At 53.4% G+C, this 14077-nt stretch overlaps 1 protein-coding gene across 7 annotated transcripts; it reads left to right on the top strand.

Moving 5' to 3' along the window:
• Positions 1-1489: 1489 nt before the first annotated feature.
• On the top strand, positions 1490-13832 carry POLM (DNA polymerase mu). Of its 7 annotated transcripts, XM_070369373.1 has the most exons (13): positions 1490-1671; positions 2694-2762; positions 4710-5705; positions 7292-7475; positions 8006-8104; positions 8227-8397; positions 9149-9220; positions 11014-11134; positions 12434-12566; positions 12703-12805; positions 12909-13145; positions 13224-13307; positions 13539-13832. In XM_070369373.1, the coding sequence occupies exons 3-13, from the start codon at positions 5530-5532 to the stop codon at positions 13623-13625; spliced, it is 1467 nt and encodes a 488-aa protein (XP_070225474.1). In that variant the 5' UTR covers positions 1490-1671; positions 2694-2762; positions 4710-5529; the 3' UTR covers positions 13626-13832. The 7 variants fall into 7 exon arrangements, with proteins under 7 accessions (XP_070225474.1, XP_070225476.1, XP_005899476.2 ...); XM_070369375.1 differs by lacking the exon at positions 2694-2762 and having other exon boundaries at positions 1493-1671; positions 13542-13832; XM_005899414.3 differs by lacking the exon at positions 2694-2762 and having other exon boundaries at positions 1493-1671.
• The last annotated feature ends 245 nt before the right edge of the window (positions 13833-14077 follow it).

Here is a 14077-nt window from a genome sequence, read left to right as displayed (position 1 = left end):
TTACCCCCGCTTACAGATGAGCAAGTTATGACCAACCTAGGTAGCATATTCAAAGCAGAGACATTACTTTGCCAACAAAGGTCCGTCTAGTCAAGGCTATGGTTTTTCCTGTGGTCATGTATGGATGTGAGAGTCGGGCTGTGAAAAAGGCTGAGCGCCAAAGAATTGATGCTTTTGAACTGTGGTGTTGGAGAAGACTCTTGAGAGTCCCTTGGACTGCAAGGAGATCCAACCAGTCCATTCTGAAGGAGATCAGCCCTGGGATTTCTTTGGAAGGAATGATGCTAAAGCTGAAACTCCAGTACTTTGGCCACCTCATGCGAAGAGTTGACTCATTGGAAAAGACTCTGATGCTGGGAGGGATTGGGGGCAAGAGGAGAAGGGGATGACAGAGGATGAGATGGCTGGATGGTATCACTGACTCGATGGACGTGAGTCTGAGTGAACTCTGGGAGTTGGTGATGGACAGGGAGGCCTGGCGTGCTGCGATTCATGGGGTTGCAAAGAGTCGGACACGACTGAGCAACTGAACTGAACTGAACAGATGAGCAGACTGGGGCTTAGGTTGATTAAGTGACCTAAATAACTGGTGACTGAAGCCACACACCACCCTGAAGAGGATGGATGATGAAGGGCATCTGAGAAGAGACGAGGGCAGGACCAACCTGCCATCACCACCAGAATTGGGTCAACCCCAGGCACCTAGTCACGCCTCGGTCCTCATCTCAGGTGACCCTCCAGGCATCTGATAGAATCGCTCATACCTTCTGCTGTGAAAGCCTTTCCATTTGACACCACCTTACCCATTTCCCCCTGCCCCACCCCTTGCCCTGAGGGACAGTCTCTAACCTCTAATTTGGGGGAATCCGGGGTTCAGTGCTTGCAGGTCTTCTATATCTGGTAACCTCCTGGCCCCCAGCAATCCCTAATTTGTAGCTATAGACCTCACCCATCCCGGGGTGCTGGCCGCAGCTGTCAGACTGGAATCCTCACCTCTGTTTCTACTGAATTTTAGAGGACCTGGTCTGCAGCCCCACTCCAGAGCTCCCCACAGGCTGTCCCATCTCAGGACATGGAACAAGTCTCTCCTCTTTGTCTCTGACTGTCAGATCTGACCCGCTGACCAGGTTGGTCTGTTCTACTCACACGCTTCAGCCTGGTCCAGTCACTCCACCTCCACCCCACCTGGATCAGAGGGGTCTCCTGGCTTCCTGCCTTGCCCCTCAGTTTGCTCTCCAGACAGCAGCGGGGGCAGAGTGGTCTTGTGAAAGCTGAGTGGGATCACATTCCCCTGTGCTCCAAGTTCTAAGTAGAAGTCAGTCCTGTCAGTTGCTGATGGGCCTCCCTTCCCGTCCCACCCCTGTTCACTCTGTCTGGCCACTCAGCTCTTTGCTCTTATTCCTAAGTGCCCAGTAAATACCCCTCTTCTTGTAATTCTTCCTGACTCATGTTGAGTCAGAGTTGGTTGGACCAATGAACTCAAAGTGCATGTGTGCTAAGTTTCTTCAGTTGGGTCCGACTCTGTGACCCTATGGACCATATTCCGCCAGGCTCCTCAGTCCATGGGATTCTCCAGGCAAGAATACTGGAGTGGGTTGGCATGCCCTCCTCCAGAAGATCTTCCAGATCCAGGGATCGAACCTGCATCTTTAACTTCTCCCGGATTGGAAGGTGGGTTCTTTACTACTAGCACCATCTGGAAAGCCCCTAATGAACTCGAAGAATCTTCATTTTAAGGACATCTCTTCTCCATCATTCTCAGGCCAATTCCCCAAAGGGGGAGGGAGTCAGGGATGCTTCTCCACCCCTTGGTCTGGTCTTCCAACTCCAGATCCTGCCTACAGCCAAAGATTGTTTTAAATATAAAAAATTTAAAAATCTTAAAAAATGTAAGCAAAGGGGAAGGGACAGAGGGAAGACAGCCACTGGAGATGGGCCAGAGTTTAGAGGGATGCAGCCCCAAGCCGAGGAATGCTGGGAGCCACAAGAAGATATGAGGTGGGAAGGATAGTCATCTAGAGCAGGGGTCCCCAATTTCCAGAACCTAATGCCTGATGATCTGAAGTGGAGCTGATGTAACAATAATAATAGAAACAAAGTGCACAACAAATGTAATAGGCTTGAATCATCCAGAAACCATTCCCCCACCCCCGCCACCGCGGGCTGGTCTGTGGAAACACTGTCTTCCACGAAACTGTTTCCTGGTGCCAAAAGGATGGGGACTGCTGCCCTAGAGCTTTCAGCGGGAACATGGCTTAGAATTCTGGTCTTCAGAACTGCTAGAGAATGCATTTCTGTTGTCTTAAGCTACCCAGTTTGTGCTTATTTGTTATAGCAGCCACAGGACCAAATACACTGGGAGCTGTGGGCTGAATTGTGTTCCCTCCAATTCATCTATTGAAGCTCTAACCCTCAAAGTGACTGCATTTGGAGAAAGGGCTTTTAAAACTAATAAAGTTAAATGAGGTCATGGGGTGTGGTCCTAATTTGATATGACTGGTGACCTTAAGGGAGAGGAAGAGATCTCTCTTTCTCTCTCTTCATGAGCACACAAGGAGATTGCATGGGCACACAGAGAGATGGTGGCCGCCTACAAACCAGGAGGGAAGGCCTCAGAATGAAACCTGCCTTGCCACACCTTGATCCTAGATTGCTGGCCTCTAGAACAATGAGAAATGTTTCTTTCGTTTAAGCTTCCCTGTCGGTGGTATTTCGTTCTGTCAGCCTGAGTGGACCAGGTAGCCCAAACCCACAGAGATGCGGTGAGTAGCTCAGGAAAGTACAGGGCCAGCACTTGAGGCCAGAGCTCTGGGCCAGTGGCCCGCAGGAGCTCCGGTCCAGCAGCAGCATCAGCAGTCTGACCACACGCCCTCTGGAATGCTGCTGGCAAGTAGCCGGCAGGGGACGGGAACCGGCAGGGGGCGGGTTGGGCCTCAGAGCCAGGGCAGAGTCCTGGCCCCAACAGGCCAAGGATAGGCGCCAACAGCACTAAAGTGAACATCAAAGAAGGTGCTCCGTGGGGAGGCTTTGCGAAGGTCACGAGGCCTAAAAAATCTCCCCCCAGGGGCCTTTTCTGAACTGGAAGTGGGAACAGGAAATAGCTAAATGAGATTCATCTTGGAAAAATGCAAGCTCATACATCTGGGTAAAACTAATCCAAAACACAGCATGAGATACCACAGTGCAGAGCAGGGGGTGGACTGCAACCCTCAGGGCAGCTGAGAGGGCCTGTGCAGCCTCTGACTTTTCTGGGGGCTGGTCTCAGTGCCGGCAGCATGAGACTTAGACATCTGGGAACTCCAAGCCAGGTTTACTGGAAAGAGAGGGCTGAGGTCTCCACTTCTCAGCTGGTTGGACAGTGACCTAGTGATCCAGGAAGGGGAGAAGAGGAAAAGGGCCACCATCAAGGCCATGGCCTTGTGCACTGGTACCCAGGCCTCCACTGGGTGGCTACCAAGGATCACCCCTCACAAAGCCTCCCTGGGCCCACGGAAAGCTCTGTGTTCCTCATTTTTGCAAGCCGCCCAGTGTTTTAAGTATTCAGGTATGATGGGTCATTAAAAGTTGCCTCTGCCTCCCTAGGAGAGAACTCAGGTACCCAAAATGGAGCCAGAGGCCATTAAAAGGAGCAGGAGTGGTTTCAGGAGATAGGCTACTGCTCCCTGAGGAAAGGCAGCACCCGCAGATGGGGGAGTAACCCCTTACAAAGAAGCTGGGAGCTCCCCCTTCCCACATGGCACGAGAAATGAGCATGGGAAATGAGAGAGGGTCTGCATCCCAGGCCTCCCAGCTTCACAGTGTGTGTGCTGGGCCCAGGAGGGCTGACTGGGAGCTGGTGGGGAGGCCCAGAGGGGACCTGGTCTCAGGCACCTGCCTGCCTCAGCCCTGTGCCCACTGACTAGTGAAGGGCTGTGGGGGTGTGGGGAGTGGGGGAGGGAGATGAAGGACATCACAAGGTATAACAAAGAGATTAAAAACGTAGTGCCTGAAAATAGGAGAGACACACAGAACACTCAATGTTGTCAAGATGTCTGCTTTCCCAACCTGATTTAGAGATTCAGTGCAATACCAATCTTGGAAAAAGAATTGTGGGGTGAGATTTCTGTTTTCATTTTGTTGGGTATGGTTGCTAAATTGGCTTCCAAAAAGTCCCTTCTACAAATTGCCAATTCCCTCATGTGTGATCAATTTGTAAACATTGGTTAATGTGACAGGTAAAAGTATTCATTTAAGTTTGCCCTTGTGTGGTGATTGGACTCGTCAGGCAATCTGGTATGTATTTTTTTTGTTTTGTTTTTAAAAGGGAAAAAAAATAATTGTTTGGCTGTGGTACATAGGGGAATCTTAGTTCTCCCACCAAGGATGTAACCCACACCCCCTGCAGTGGAAAGGCGGAATCTTAGCCACTGGACCACCAGGGGAAGTCCCTGGTATGTTTTTGAGAAGCCTTTCTTCTGTAAATTGCCTACTGGTGTTCTTGCTCATTGTATTTTCCTTATTTATCTATGAACAATTTCTTAATTACAGGAATTAAATTCAAAATGTGTCACAGTATTCCCTCCCCGTTTGCCTTTTAATTTTTAAATAATTTAAAATATGTAAAGCTTATCATATTTTCCCTTTAGTGTCTCCAGGTTTATTGTGATACTTAGGGCTGAAAAAACATTCATCGACTCCCCAGCACATTTTCTGTGTTGCTTCTTTCTTAGATTTGAATGTTTGATCCATCTGGATTTTATTTTGGTGTTAAGCGTGAGCCAACTTCTACTTTTCCAAATGGCCGGCCAGTCGTCCTAACGTCGTTTGATTGAAAAAAGACTGAAAAACCTTTTCCGGGGTTTGAAGAGACCACTCCACCAGCACGCTTCAAGCTAGCGCGTTTGCCGGGGCCCGCGCGGTCCAAGGACCCCTCGCCGCCAGGTTTCCGCGGCCCATCTGCCCGGCCAGATCCAGTCGGAGGAGGCGAAGGGAAGGCGGTGGAGTGGATATTCCGCTGCTGAGAACTATTCCACTCCTACCAGCCGCCGACCGACCACTAACCCCCTTTTCCCACCCTTGCGCTCAGGACAAACCCCAGACACCACTACCGCGACTTCACCTCCACCCTCCGAGAACAAAGCCCCCTGACCCACGTCGAGGAAGTCTCCCTTACCTCCCACCTCCTCCCTCTCAGCTCCCACCCCCAACCCTAGTCCCTCCTCCCGGGTGGTCCCAGGAACGGGAGGGGACTTTCTACGAGGGTAATTTAAATAAAAGGTGTGTGCTCTGGTTCTATTTGCATAGAGGCGGGGCCTCTAAAGCCGACCTCCACCTCGCTCCGAACGACCCAGGCGGAGAGAACCACCCGGAGACTTAACTTGCAGGGGGCGGGGCCTGCCTCTTTAAGTGGAGCCGGGTGCCACTTCCCGTTCCAGTCGGCTTCCGCCCGTTGTGGCTTCCGGCTTCTGTCTACCTTCCGCCCGTTTTTTTTCTGGCTTCTGTCCAGGCTTTCGCTGCTTTCGCTGGGCGCCGCTGGTGGCCGGGGCTCTAATGCTACCGAAACGACGGCGAGGGCGGGTCGCGTCCCCCAGCGCCGCCCCCTCCTCCTCGGCGCGCTTCCCGGGGGTCACTATCTACTTGGCCGAACCACACATGGGCCGCAGTCGTCAGGCTTTTCTCACACGCCTGGCTGTCTCCAAGGGTTTCCGCGTCCTGAATGCCTACAGGTGCGCGGTTGTGGCGAAGCTGCCGCTAGGTGGGGTCACCTACCCGGGGCCGCCTTTCCAGGGCTTTCTTTACGAGGGGCGCGGGGCGGGTGCCGGCCGAAGGCCTCGCCTCACCGAGGAATGTGGCACGCCCATATCTGTATCACCGCGCCGTCGCGCCGGGCCGGTCGGGGGGCGCTGCTGCGTGGCATGATGGCCTGAGCACAAAATGACCCCGCTAGGAATTTTGCAGCTGACCAGCCACTTGTATGGGAGAAGGCAATGGCACCCCACTCCAGTACTCTTGCCTGGAAAATCCTATGGACGGAGGAGCCTGGTGGGCTGCAGTCCATGGGGTCGCTAAGAGTCGGATACGACTGAGCGACTTCACTTTCACTTTTCACTTTCATACATTGGAGAAGGAAATGGCAACCCACTCCAGTGTTCTTGCCTGGAGAATCCCAGGGACGGGGGAGCCTGGTGGGCTGCCGTCTGTGGGGTCGCACAGAGTCGGACACGACTGAAGTGACTTAGCAGCAGCCACTTGTATACACGGTGTTACCTTACAGCTGAGGATATTGAGATCTGAAAAGACTCCCACGCAGCTGACCCTGGGGCGGAGGGGCACCTGAGGTTTTTGTATTCAAAGTTAACCCTGGCACTTAATGGTCATATGGCTTTCGTTAATTTCATTTTTTGTAAAAGGGTGTTAGCAGTTATGGCCAGGAGTGTTTCTGTAGGACAAGGAGAGAACATGCCGGAGGCTTTGTAAAAGTCATGCGGGTGTATGTTGGGTTTGTAACGTTTCGTTAGGTGAATTCATGTTGCCCTGTTAGCTAAACAGATCTCTTTCCTCAGAGCTGAGAGTGATTTAAGTGAGACTTCCAAGAGTAGAATTAAACCAAACAAAATGGTCACAGAAGCAATGCTAAGAGTAAGGGAGGAGGGTCTCCATCATTTTTGAAGTTGAGAGAGCAAAGTGAACCAGGGGCCAGTCCTCCTGAAGCTTAGTTAACCATACCCAGGGTTGTTGCAGACCCACTCAGGATGATGACAGCAGCCTAGAGGGTACTGGGCACTATTTAAGCCCTTTTGCTTCTTATTAGCTCATTTAATCTTTACAGCAAGCCTACAAAGTAGATATATTAATATCTCTGCTTTGCAGAGTTGGAAGTCAAAAGTACAGAGATAAATGATGTGCCCAAGGGCACAGAGCAGGTGTGGGGCAGAGCGGAAGTTCAAAGCCAAGCAGTCTGTCTCCAGCACTTGCAAGTAAGACCCACCCACCCCACCCCCGCCCTGCTTCCTGGACCCCAGGCCCTGGCTTCTCCTTTCTCTGGGTTTGGGGGAGAAGAAGACAGACAAATTAACACCAAAAAAGGGTTGGGCTTGTGATCCTATCTAGAGCAGAGAACCACAGCTCAGCAGATGCTGGAGTGATGGAGATGTTTGGCTGCCAGGAGGAGGGGCTGAAAATCTGGAGTGAACAGATGCTCACCAGGCAGAGGGGATAGTATTGGCGAAGGCTTGGAGATGTAGAATGGAGCAGGAAGAATGGCAGGCCTGGGACAGGGCTCCAGACCTCACAATCTCTTCCCTCCACCCAGCCCAGAGGTGACACACGTGGTGATGGAGGGGACCTCAGCAGAGGAGGCTGTCTGCTGGCAGGAGCGCAAGATGTCGGTTCTTCCCCCAGGTTGTACCCGCCCAGCTGTTTTAGACATAAGTTGGTTCACAGAGAGCATGGCAGCTGGGCAGCCTGTGCCTGTGGAATGCCGGCACCGCCTGGAGGTGAGCCGGGTGGAGGCTTAGGGTAGAGCCACTGAGGAAGCCCCAGTGCTGGCCAGACCTCAGCTGGGCCAGGTGACATGGCAGCAGTGCCTCAGTGTCCTTCCCATGAGTTGGGCAGTGAGGGCCCCATCCAGATCGCCATGGGGAAGGTTCCAGTGCTTCCTGGGTGAGCACAGTGGAGGGATTCAGGTGTGGGCTCAGAACAGGGCTGCCTGCATTCAAATCCTGGCTCTGCCCATGAGCCACAAGGTCTCAGAGTCCCCGTCTGTGGCGTGAGGGTGATAGGCACGTCAGGCCCGTTTAATTGAGAGGAAGTGACAGAACACGTGCCCTGTGAGAGGTGGCATTGTACCGCTACTGCTGCTCTGGCCTCTGCCTTGTGCCTCGAGCAGTTCTGCCCTCTCTGAGTTGGCTCCTGTCCTGAGAGTCCTAGGTGACCCCCCTACCAGGAGAGGTGGGGCTCTGGAGGGCTGCCTGGTCCTCTGCCAACCCTGCAGCCTCAAAGCAGCCTGTGCATTGCCCATCCGTAGGTGGCTGTGCCCAAAAAGAAGATGCCAAGCCCAGCATGGATGCTGCCCTATGCCTGCCAGCGTCCCACACCCCTCGTGCACCATAATGCCAGTCTCTCGGTGAGCTGTGGCTCCCCTGCCTCCCTGGGATGGAGCCAGGCCCTCCCATGTCCCAGCCTTGGAGGGGGTTAGGGTAAGGCACTCCGCCATCCCTGCCTCTCACCAAGGACCCTTCCCTGCAGGAGGCTCTGGAGACCCTGGCAGAGGCCGCTGGCTTCGATGGCAGTGAAGGCCGCCAGATCGCCTTCTACAGAGCGGCCTCGGTGCTCAAGGCCCTCCCCAGCCCGGTCACAGCCCTGAGCCAGCTGCAGGGCCTGCCCCACTTCGGAGAACACTCCTGCAGGGTTGTCCAGGTTTGTGCTCACTGCATGTAGAAGGGCAGAGCTATGAATGTGAATGGGGGGTGGTGAGGAGGCCTGGGAGCCTGGTGAGGGCAGGTGACTGGGTGGCTCAGAGCCCACCCGTGGCCACTGATGGTGCCCAGGAAGCAGCAGACCACCTTATTCACCCACATTCCTCATGTGTAAATTGGGTCTGCACCACCTGCCTGAGGCTGATTGAAAGGTCTCAGCCAAGGGAGCTGCCAGGAGTCTGGCAGGCTGGTAGCTGGCATCGTGGGCATTGGCCCAGACTGTGAGGAATGGTGGGAGAGGACCCCTGAGCATGAGCACTTCTTTTTAAAATGTGAAGTTGTCCTTTTGTACGTTACCACTGAGCAAATTTATCATGACAGAAAAAATACTTTTGAATTCACTTCTGTGTGTTGTTTTTAAGAAAATTTATTTTATTTTTTGGCTGCATGGCATGTGAGATCTTAGTTCCCTGACTGAACCCACATCCCCTGCTTTTAAAAGAAGTCTTATTGAATTCCATCTATGTTTTAAAAAAGCAGTTGTTGACATACCCCGAGGCTTGTTGTTTATCTGAGAGGTGGCCCTTGTTCCTCGCCCAAGGGGCTTGGAGGATCCCTGGGTACATTCTTCATTACAAGTTCCCTGGGATCCTGGCCCCACAAAGACCCCAATTCTGGGTGTTGGGAGTTCTGCCGAGGCCTTGGGCCCCCCAGCCCTCTTCTTTACAGTGAGGCTATGTCTCCTCCCACAGGAACTGCTAGAACACGGAGTGTGTGATGAGGTGGAGAGAGTCCGGCTCTCGGAGAGGTACCAGACCATGAAGGTACACAGGGCAGCCCTGAGCAGGGGCCCTCAGCTCCACGGTGTTACCCCAGAGCCACAGCAAGGTTACCACCATGTCAGGCAGCAAGAGAGGGTGGCAGGGCCCACCCTGGGCTCAGAGACGGTCTTACTGAGGACACCTAATATGCATGAGGCAGCCAAACAGATGGGCAAGAAAGTTGTTTTGAGCACAGGGAATTTTCTAGATCACTCAGCAGCATCTGTTCTTATTTTACTATTGATGGCATATTCTCCAGGATATTACATGCCCTGGCATCTTAAACAGAGCAACCTGAACAAAACAGAACCTTTCCCTGGGTGCCACAGGGAGGATTAACTCTGATGGGCTGCTCATCCTTGTACTGTCTCTCTCTTTTGTGATCTCACATGCTCATTTGTTGGTGTCGTCTTGCCTGTGTCCACGGCGCACCTTCTCGCTGTTCCCACCCACTTCTGGTCTGTGGATGCTCAGTCATGCTTCTCAGACACCCCAGTTTTGTGACGAAGTTGTCAGCCCAGCCACTGGTCATGGAATTGGGGCTTCCCTAGCAGGGTGTGTCAGGTGCCGTGGAAGGTCACCCAGGATGTGAGCATCAGCGAGGTGGGGAGCTTCAGAGAGGTAGAGGAGCCATGGATGAAACATGGAGGGGCTCAGGGGTGTGGGAGCAACACAGGAGTTGATGGGTAGACAGGTGCCAAGAGGGGGCAGAGCCATCTGTCTCTTCCTGGGTACCCCTGAGTCCCAGAATCCGTCCAGGCTGGGAGAGAAGTACACGAACAATGAGAGGTTTATTGTTACAAACATGACTAGGTTATTCTCAGCATCTTTCCTCTCAGGAGTCTGTTGGTGAAAGTGATCCAGTTCATGCTGTTGGTTCAGGGGATCAACACAGCCCAGACTGCAGGAAGTAGGACTCAGGGACATGAGCGCCACCCAGCTGTTCTTCCTCCTCTGCATGCCAGCAGCGTCCCCACGAAGGTGCCCCTGGCGTGTACTGCAGCCTGTACCACTGCAAGGTTGCCCTTTTGTTTCAGCTCCAAAAGTTCCTGAGGAGGATAAGTAGCTGGCCTAGGGCAGTTGCCCACCCCTGATGAACGAGCTATCATCAGGGAAGAAACAGGGAGTTTCTAGGGTCCACCCTGTGTGTGGAAGACCCGTGCAAGGGCAGGCGGCCACCCTATGAGAGGTCGGCTCCGGCAGCATAGTTTCCACTGGCCTGGACACCTCTGCTGACCCATGGCCAGCCAGTGGCACTTGCTGTGTTTGTTCCTGGAACAGAGCCATAGCCAGCCCCCAGCTATTCCTTCCAGATCTTGAACCCTTAGCTGTTAACTGCCCGTTTTTGCTGTTTTAAGAGGCAGAGCCACAGTAGTAAGTCCCAGCTACTGTTGGGTGGGAGCAGTATGGTTTTCCCAGTGAGTGGACAGACTGTTAGGATGACTCCTTTGGTGCTGTTGAAATCATGGGCTAGAACTGTGCAAGTTCTGAGGAGAGATCCTTTTCAAGGAGGGGCCTGATCCTTCCCTGCCATCCCCCGTGATGTTTGTGTCAGGGCCAGGCTCAGGGTTTGAGTCCTGCCTGTGCACCCACTGTGTGGCCTGAGCAGATTATTTAAACATGAAAAATGTGAGTAGGGATGCCACCTGCCAGACCACATGATGACTTAATGAGATCATTTGTGCAGTGCCACGGGGGTGCTGTCCTAGGACATGCCTTGCATATGCCAGAGTCGCCATCCTCGTCTTGCTGTAAGAGCTTTGCTCCCGACCACACTGTACTCGTCCTTTAAACAGCTCTTCACTCAGATCTTTGGGGTCGGGGTAAGGACTGCTGACCAGTGGTACCGAAAAGGGCTCCGGACGCTGGCCGACCTCCAAGAGGAGTCCCAGAGACTAACCCAGCAGCAGAAAGCAGGTGAGCTTTCTGAGAGAGGGCAGAGCTCTGGGCTTCCGCAAAGCACCAGGGCCTGAAAGCCTCCCACACCACAGAACCCTTACTTCTGATGCATGGCGTGTGCTCATGGCTGCCTGTGTGGCAGGGAGCAAGGTGAGTGTGAAAACAGGCATCTGTATTTGGTGGCTTCCTGAACCAGTGGAGTCAGGACCCATTGCAAGCCATTTTCAGTGAATGATAATGGTCACAGTAGCTGCCTCCTGGTTAGACTTGGACCTGAACCAGGCATGGACACTTTACTCCTGATTTCATGGAAGGGAAAGCAGGTCAGAGAAGCCCAGGCCCTGGACACACTTACAGTGTGGTGCTTGGTGCCCTGGCCTGCTGGCTGATGCTCAGTGGGGAGAGGTTCAGTGAGGAGCCTGCTAGTGGGAGGTAGCACTATGCAATGGAAAGAACATGAACTTGAGAGCTGACTAGGCCTGGATTTGAGTTCCATCTCTGCCACTTACTAGGTAGGAGGCCGTGGCCCTGAGTTTTGACTTCTCTGAACCTCGGTTACATTCTCTCTAAAGCATGGGATTCTGTGAGCTCTTCAGCGTGGGACCAACATGTAGCAGGTGTTGAGTGGATTCTCCATCTCTCCACATGGCATGGGTTGGGGGCTCTTCTGAAGGAGCCCCACAGCCCAGCACTCGTTGCCTCTTTGAATGTCTTCCCAGGGGCTGAGGGAAGGGAGGCCACCTGGGGGTCCTGGGAGAGCTGTCTGTTTGGTCAGCAGGAAGTGAGACCAGAGAGCCGAGTGTCCAGGGGAGCGTTATGCCGTGACTTCCGTAGTGATGTCTGTTGGTTCCACTTGTTCACCTCTCCCCAAGGAATGGCCAGCAGTGCTTACTGAGCTCGCACTGTGCCAATGGCCGTAACTCCCACAATTAGTCCCCTCCTAACAGTGTGTGGAAGGAACAATGATTTCTCTGACAGGTGAGGAGATGGATTTGGGTTCAAGTGAGGTGTTCTTAAGTGGCAGAGTCATCCTTTTCACATCTAATACCTCCTAGTCCCATTTTATGGATAGGAGAACAGAGATGTTGAAAAGGGTAGTCTGTATCTTGACTGTGTCAATGTCAGAATTCTGGTGTGGTGTACAATAGTTCTGCAAGATGTTACTGAGGGCACAGAGGACCTCTGTTATTTCCTTCAACTATGTGGATCTACAGTTATTTCAAAATAAAAGTTTAATATTTAAGAGAGAGGAGGGGTGGTGGTAGATAGCTGGAGAGGGCTGGGTTGGGCCAGTGAGGAGAGCTGTACTGTCCATAGGACTGCAGCACCACCAGGACCTGAGTGCCCCGATCCTGCGGTCAGATGTTGAGGCCCTGCAGCAAGAGGTGGAGGCAGCTGTGAGGCAGGCCCTTCCTGGGGCTACTGTTACGCTGGCCGGAGGCTTCCGGAGGTAAGGGGACTCGACACGCCGTCCGGCCAGGCCCTCCTCCAGGAAGGCATCTGAGGTGGGACCACTGAGCTGGGCCTTCCCTCACTGAGGGGTTTTGGGAGAACATGGAATCTGTGAGTCAGACTGGCCCCCTCAGGGGGAAATTGCAGGGCCACGACGTGGACTTCCTCATCACCCACCCCCAGGAGGGCCAGGAGGCAGGGCTGCTGCCCAGAGTGATGTGCTACCTGAAGAAGCAGGTGAGGGGCTTCCCACTTCCCCTGCTGAGAGTCCTGCTGGGATTCCAGCTCCTGGTTTCTCAGTCCCCTATGGCAGTGCTTGGACATGTCTGTTCTCCTCCAGGGCCTTGTCCTGTACCACCAGCACCAGCACAGCCAGCAGGGAGACCTGACCCAGCAGAGCCACACCATGGATGCCTTTGAGAGGAGTTTCTGCATTTTCCGCCTGCCGCAACCCCCAGGGGCTGCTGTAGGTGGCGCCCAGAAGCCCTGCTATACCTGGAAGGCTGTGCGGGTGGACCTGGTGGTTGCCCCTATCAGCCAGTTCCCCTTTGCCCTGCTTGGCTGGACTGGCTCCAAGGTAGGGAGTGTGCTGCTGGGGCTTGCCCTGGGATCTGGGACTGGTGGCCCTGCTGAGATGTGGTCACTTTTTCCTCAGCATTTTGAGCGGGAGCTACGCCGCTTCAGCAGGAAGGAGAGGGGCCTCTGTCTGAACAGCCATGGTCTATTTGATCCTGAGCAGGTGTGTTGCTGTGATGGGAGGCCTGGGGGATAGGAAACGGCTTTCTCTTTGGCCCACAGTCTGAATCAGCCCCAGGTCCCTCAACCCTGAAACCCACAGGGCCCTCAAGAGGCATCTACCATAGGACTGGGCTCTGCCAGCATTTCTAGCCTCCTCCCCATACCTTTCTCGGGGAATCTGCTGAAGTGGAGGGAACAGCCCCCAGGCCCTAAAGCCTGCATTTTGTTGCAGAAGACGGTTTTCCACGTGGCCTCTGAGGAAGACATCTTCAGACTCCTGGACCTTGAGTACCTTCCCCCAGAGCTGAGAAATGCCTGATCCTATCAACCCCACCTCTACTCTGGAAATGGAGGGGGTCATTTGAGCCAGACTCTATTGGCGTTTTTGGCCCCTGACTACTTCCAGGCAGAAGATGTGCTGCTGCCCCAAGTCCTTACCCCTTCCATGTGGGAGCCCTATCTGTGAACCACCTCTCCCCAACCTATACCCAGTTCAAGATGTAATGAAATTAGCATGTGGAACAAATGAAGGTGTATTTTCTGAATGTGCTGCTGGTGTGGGTGACTGAGGAGCATGGTGCCTGGTTCTGCCCAGAGGTCAGCTTTGGGGTGTCATTGAGGGTGGGGAATGTTGACCTAGCAAATAGACTTCCAGTTATTTCTCCAACAAAAATGGGTTTATTCAGAATCAGCACAGAATCAGTCTGTAACCATGGCAAGCTGTGTGCAAGTCCCCAGCAAAAATGGAGAGGAAAACTTTTATAGAGGGGA

The sequence above is a fragment of the Bos mutus genome, chromosome 4 (assembly GCF_027580195.1).
Source record: "Bos mutus isolate GX-2022 chromosome 4, NWIPB_WYAK_1.1, whole genome shotgun sequence".
Classification (NCBI taxonomy): Eukaryota; Metazoa; Chordata; class Mammalia; order Artiodactyla; family Bovidae; genus Bos; species Bos mutus.
Note: the sequence above shows the minus strand (reverse complement) of the source record. Positions and strands in the feature narration are given on the sequence as shown.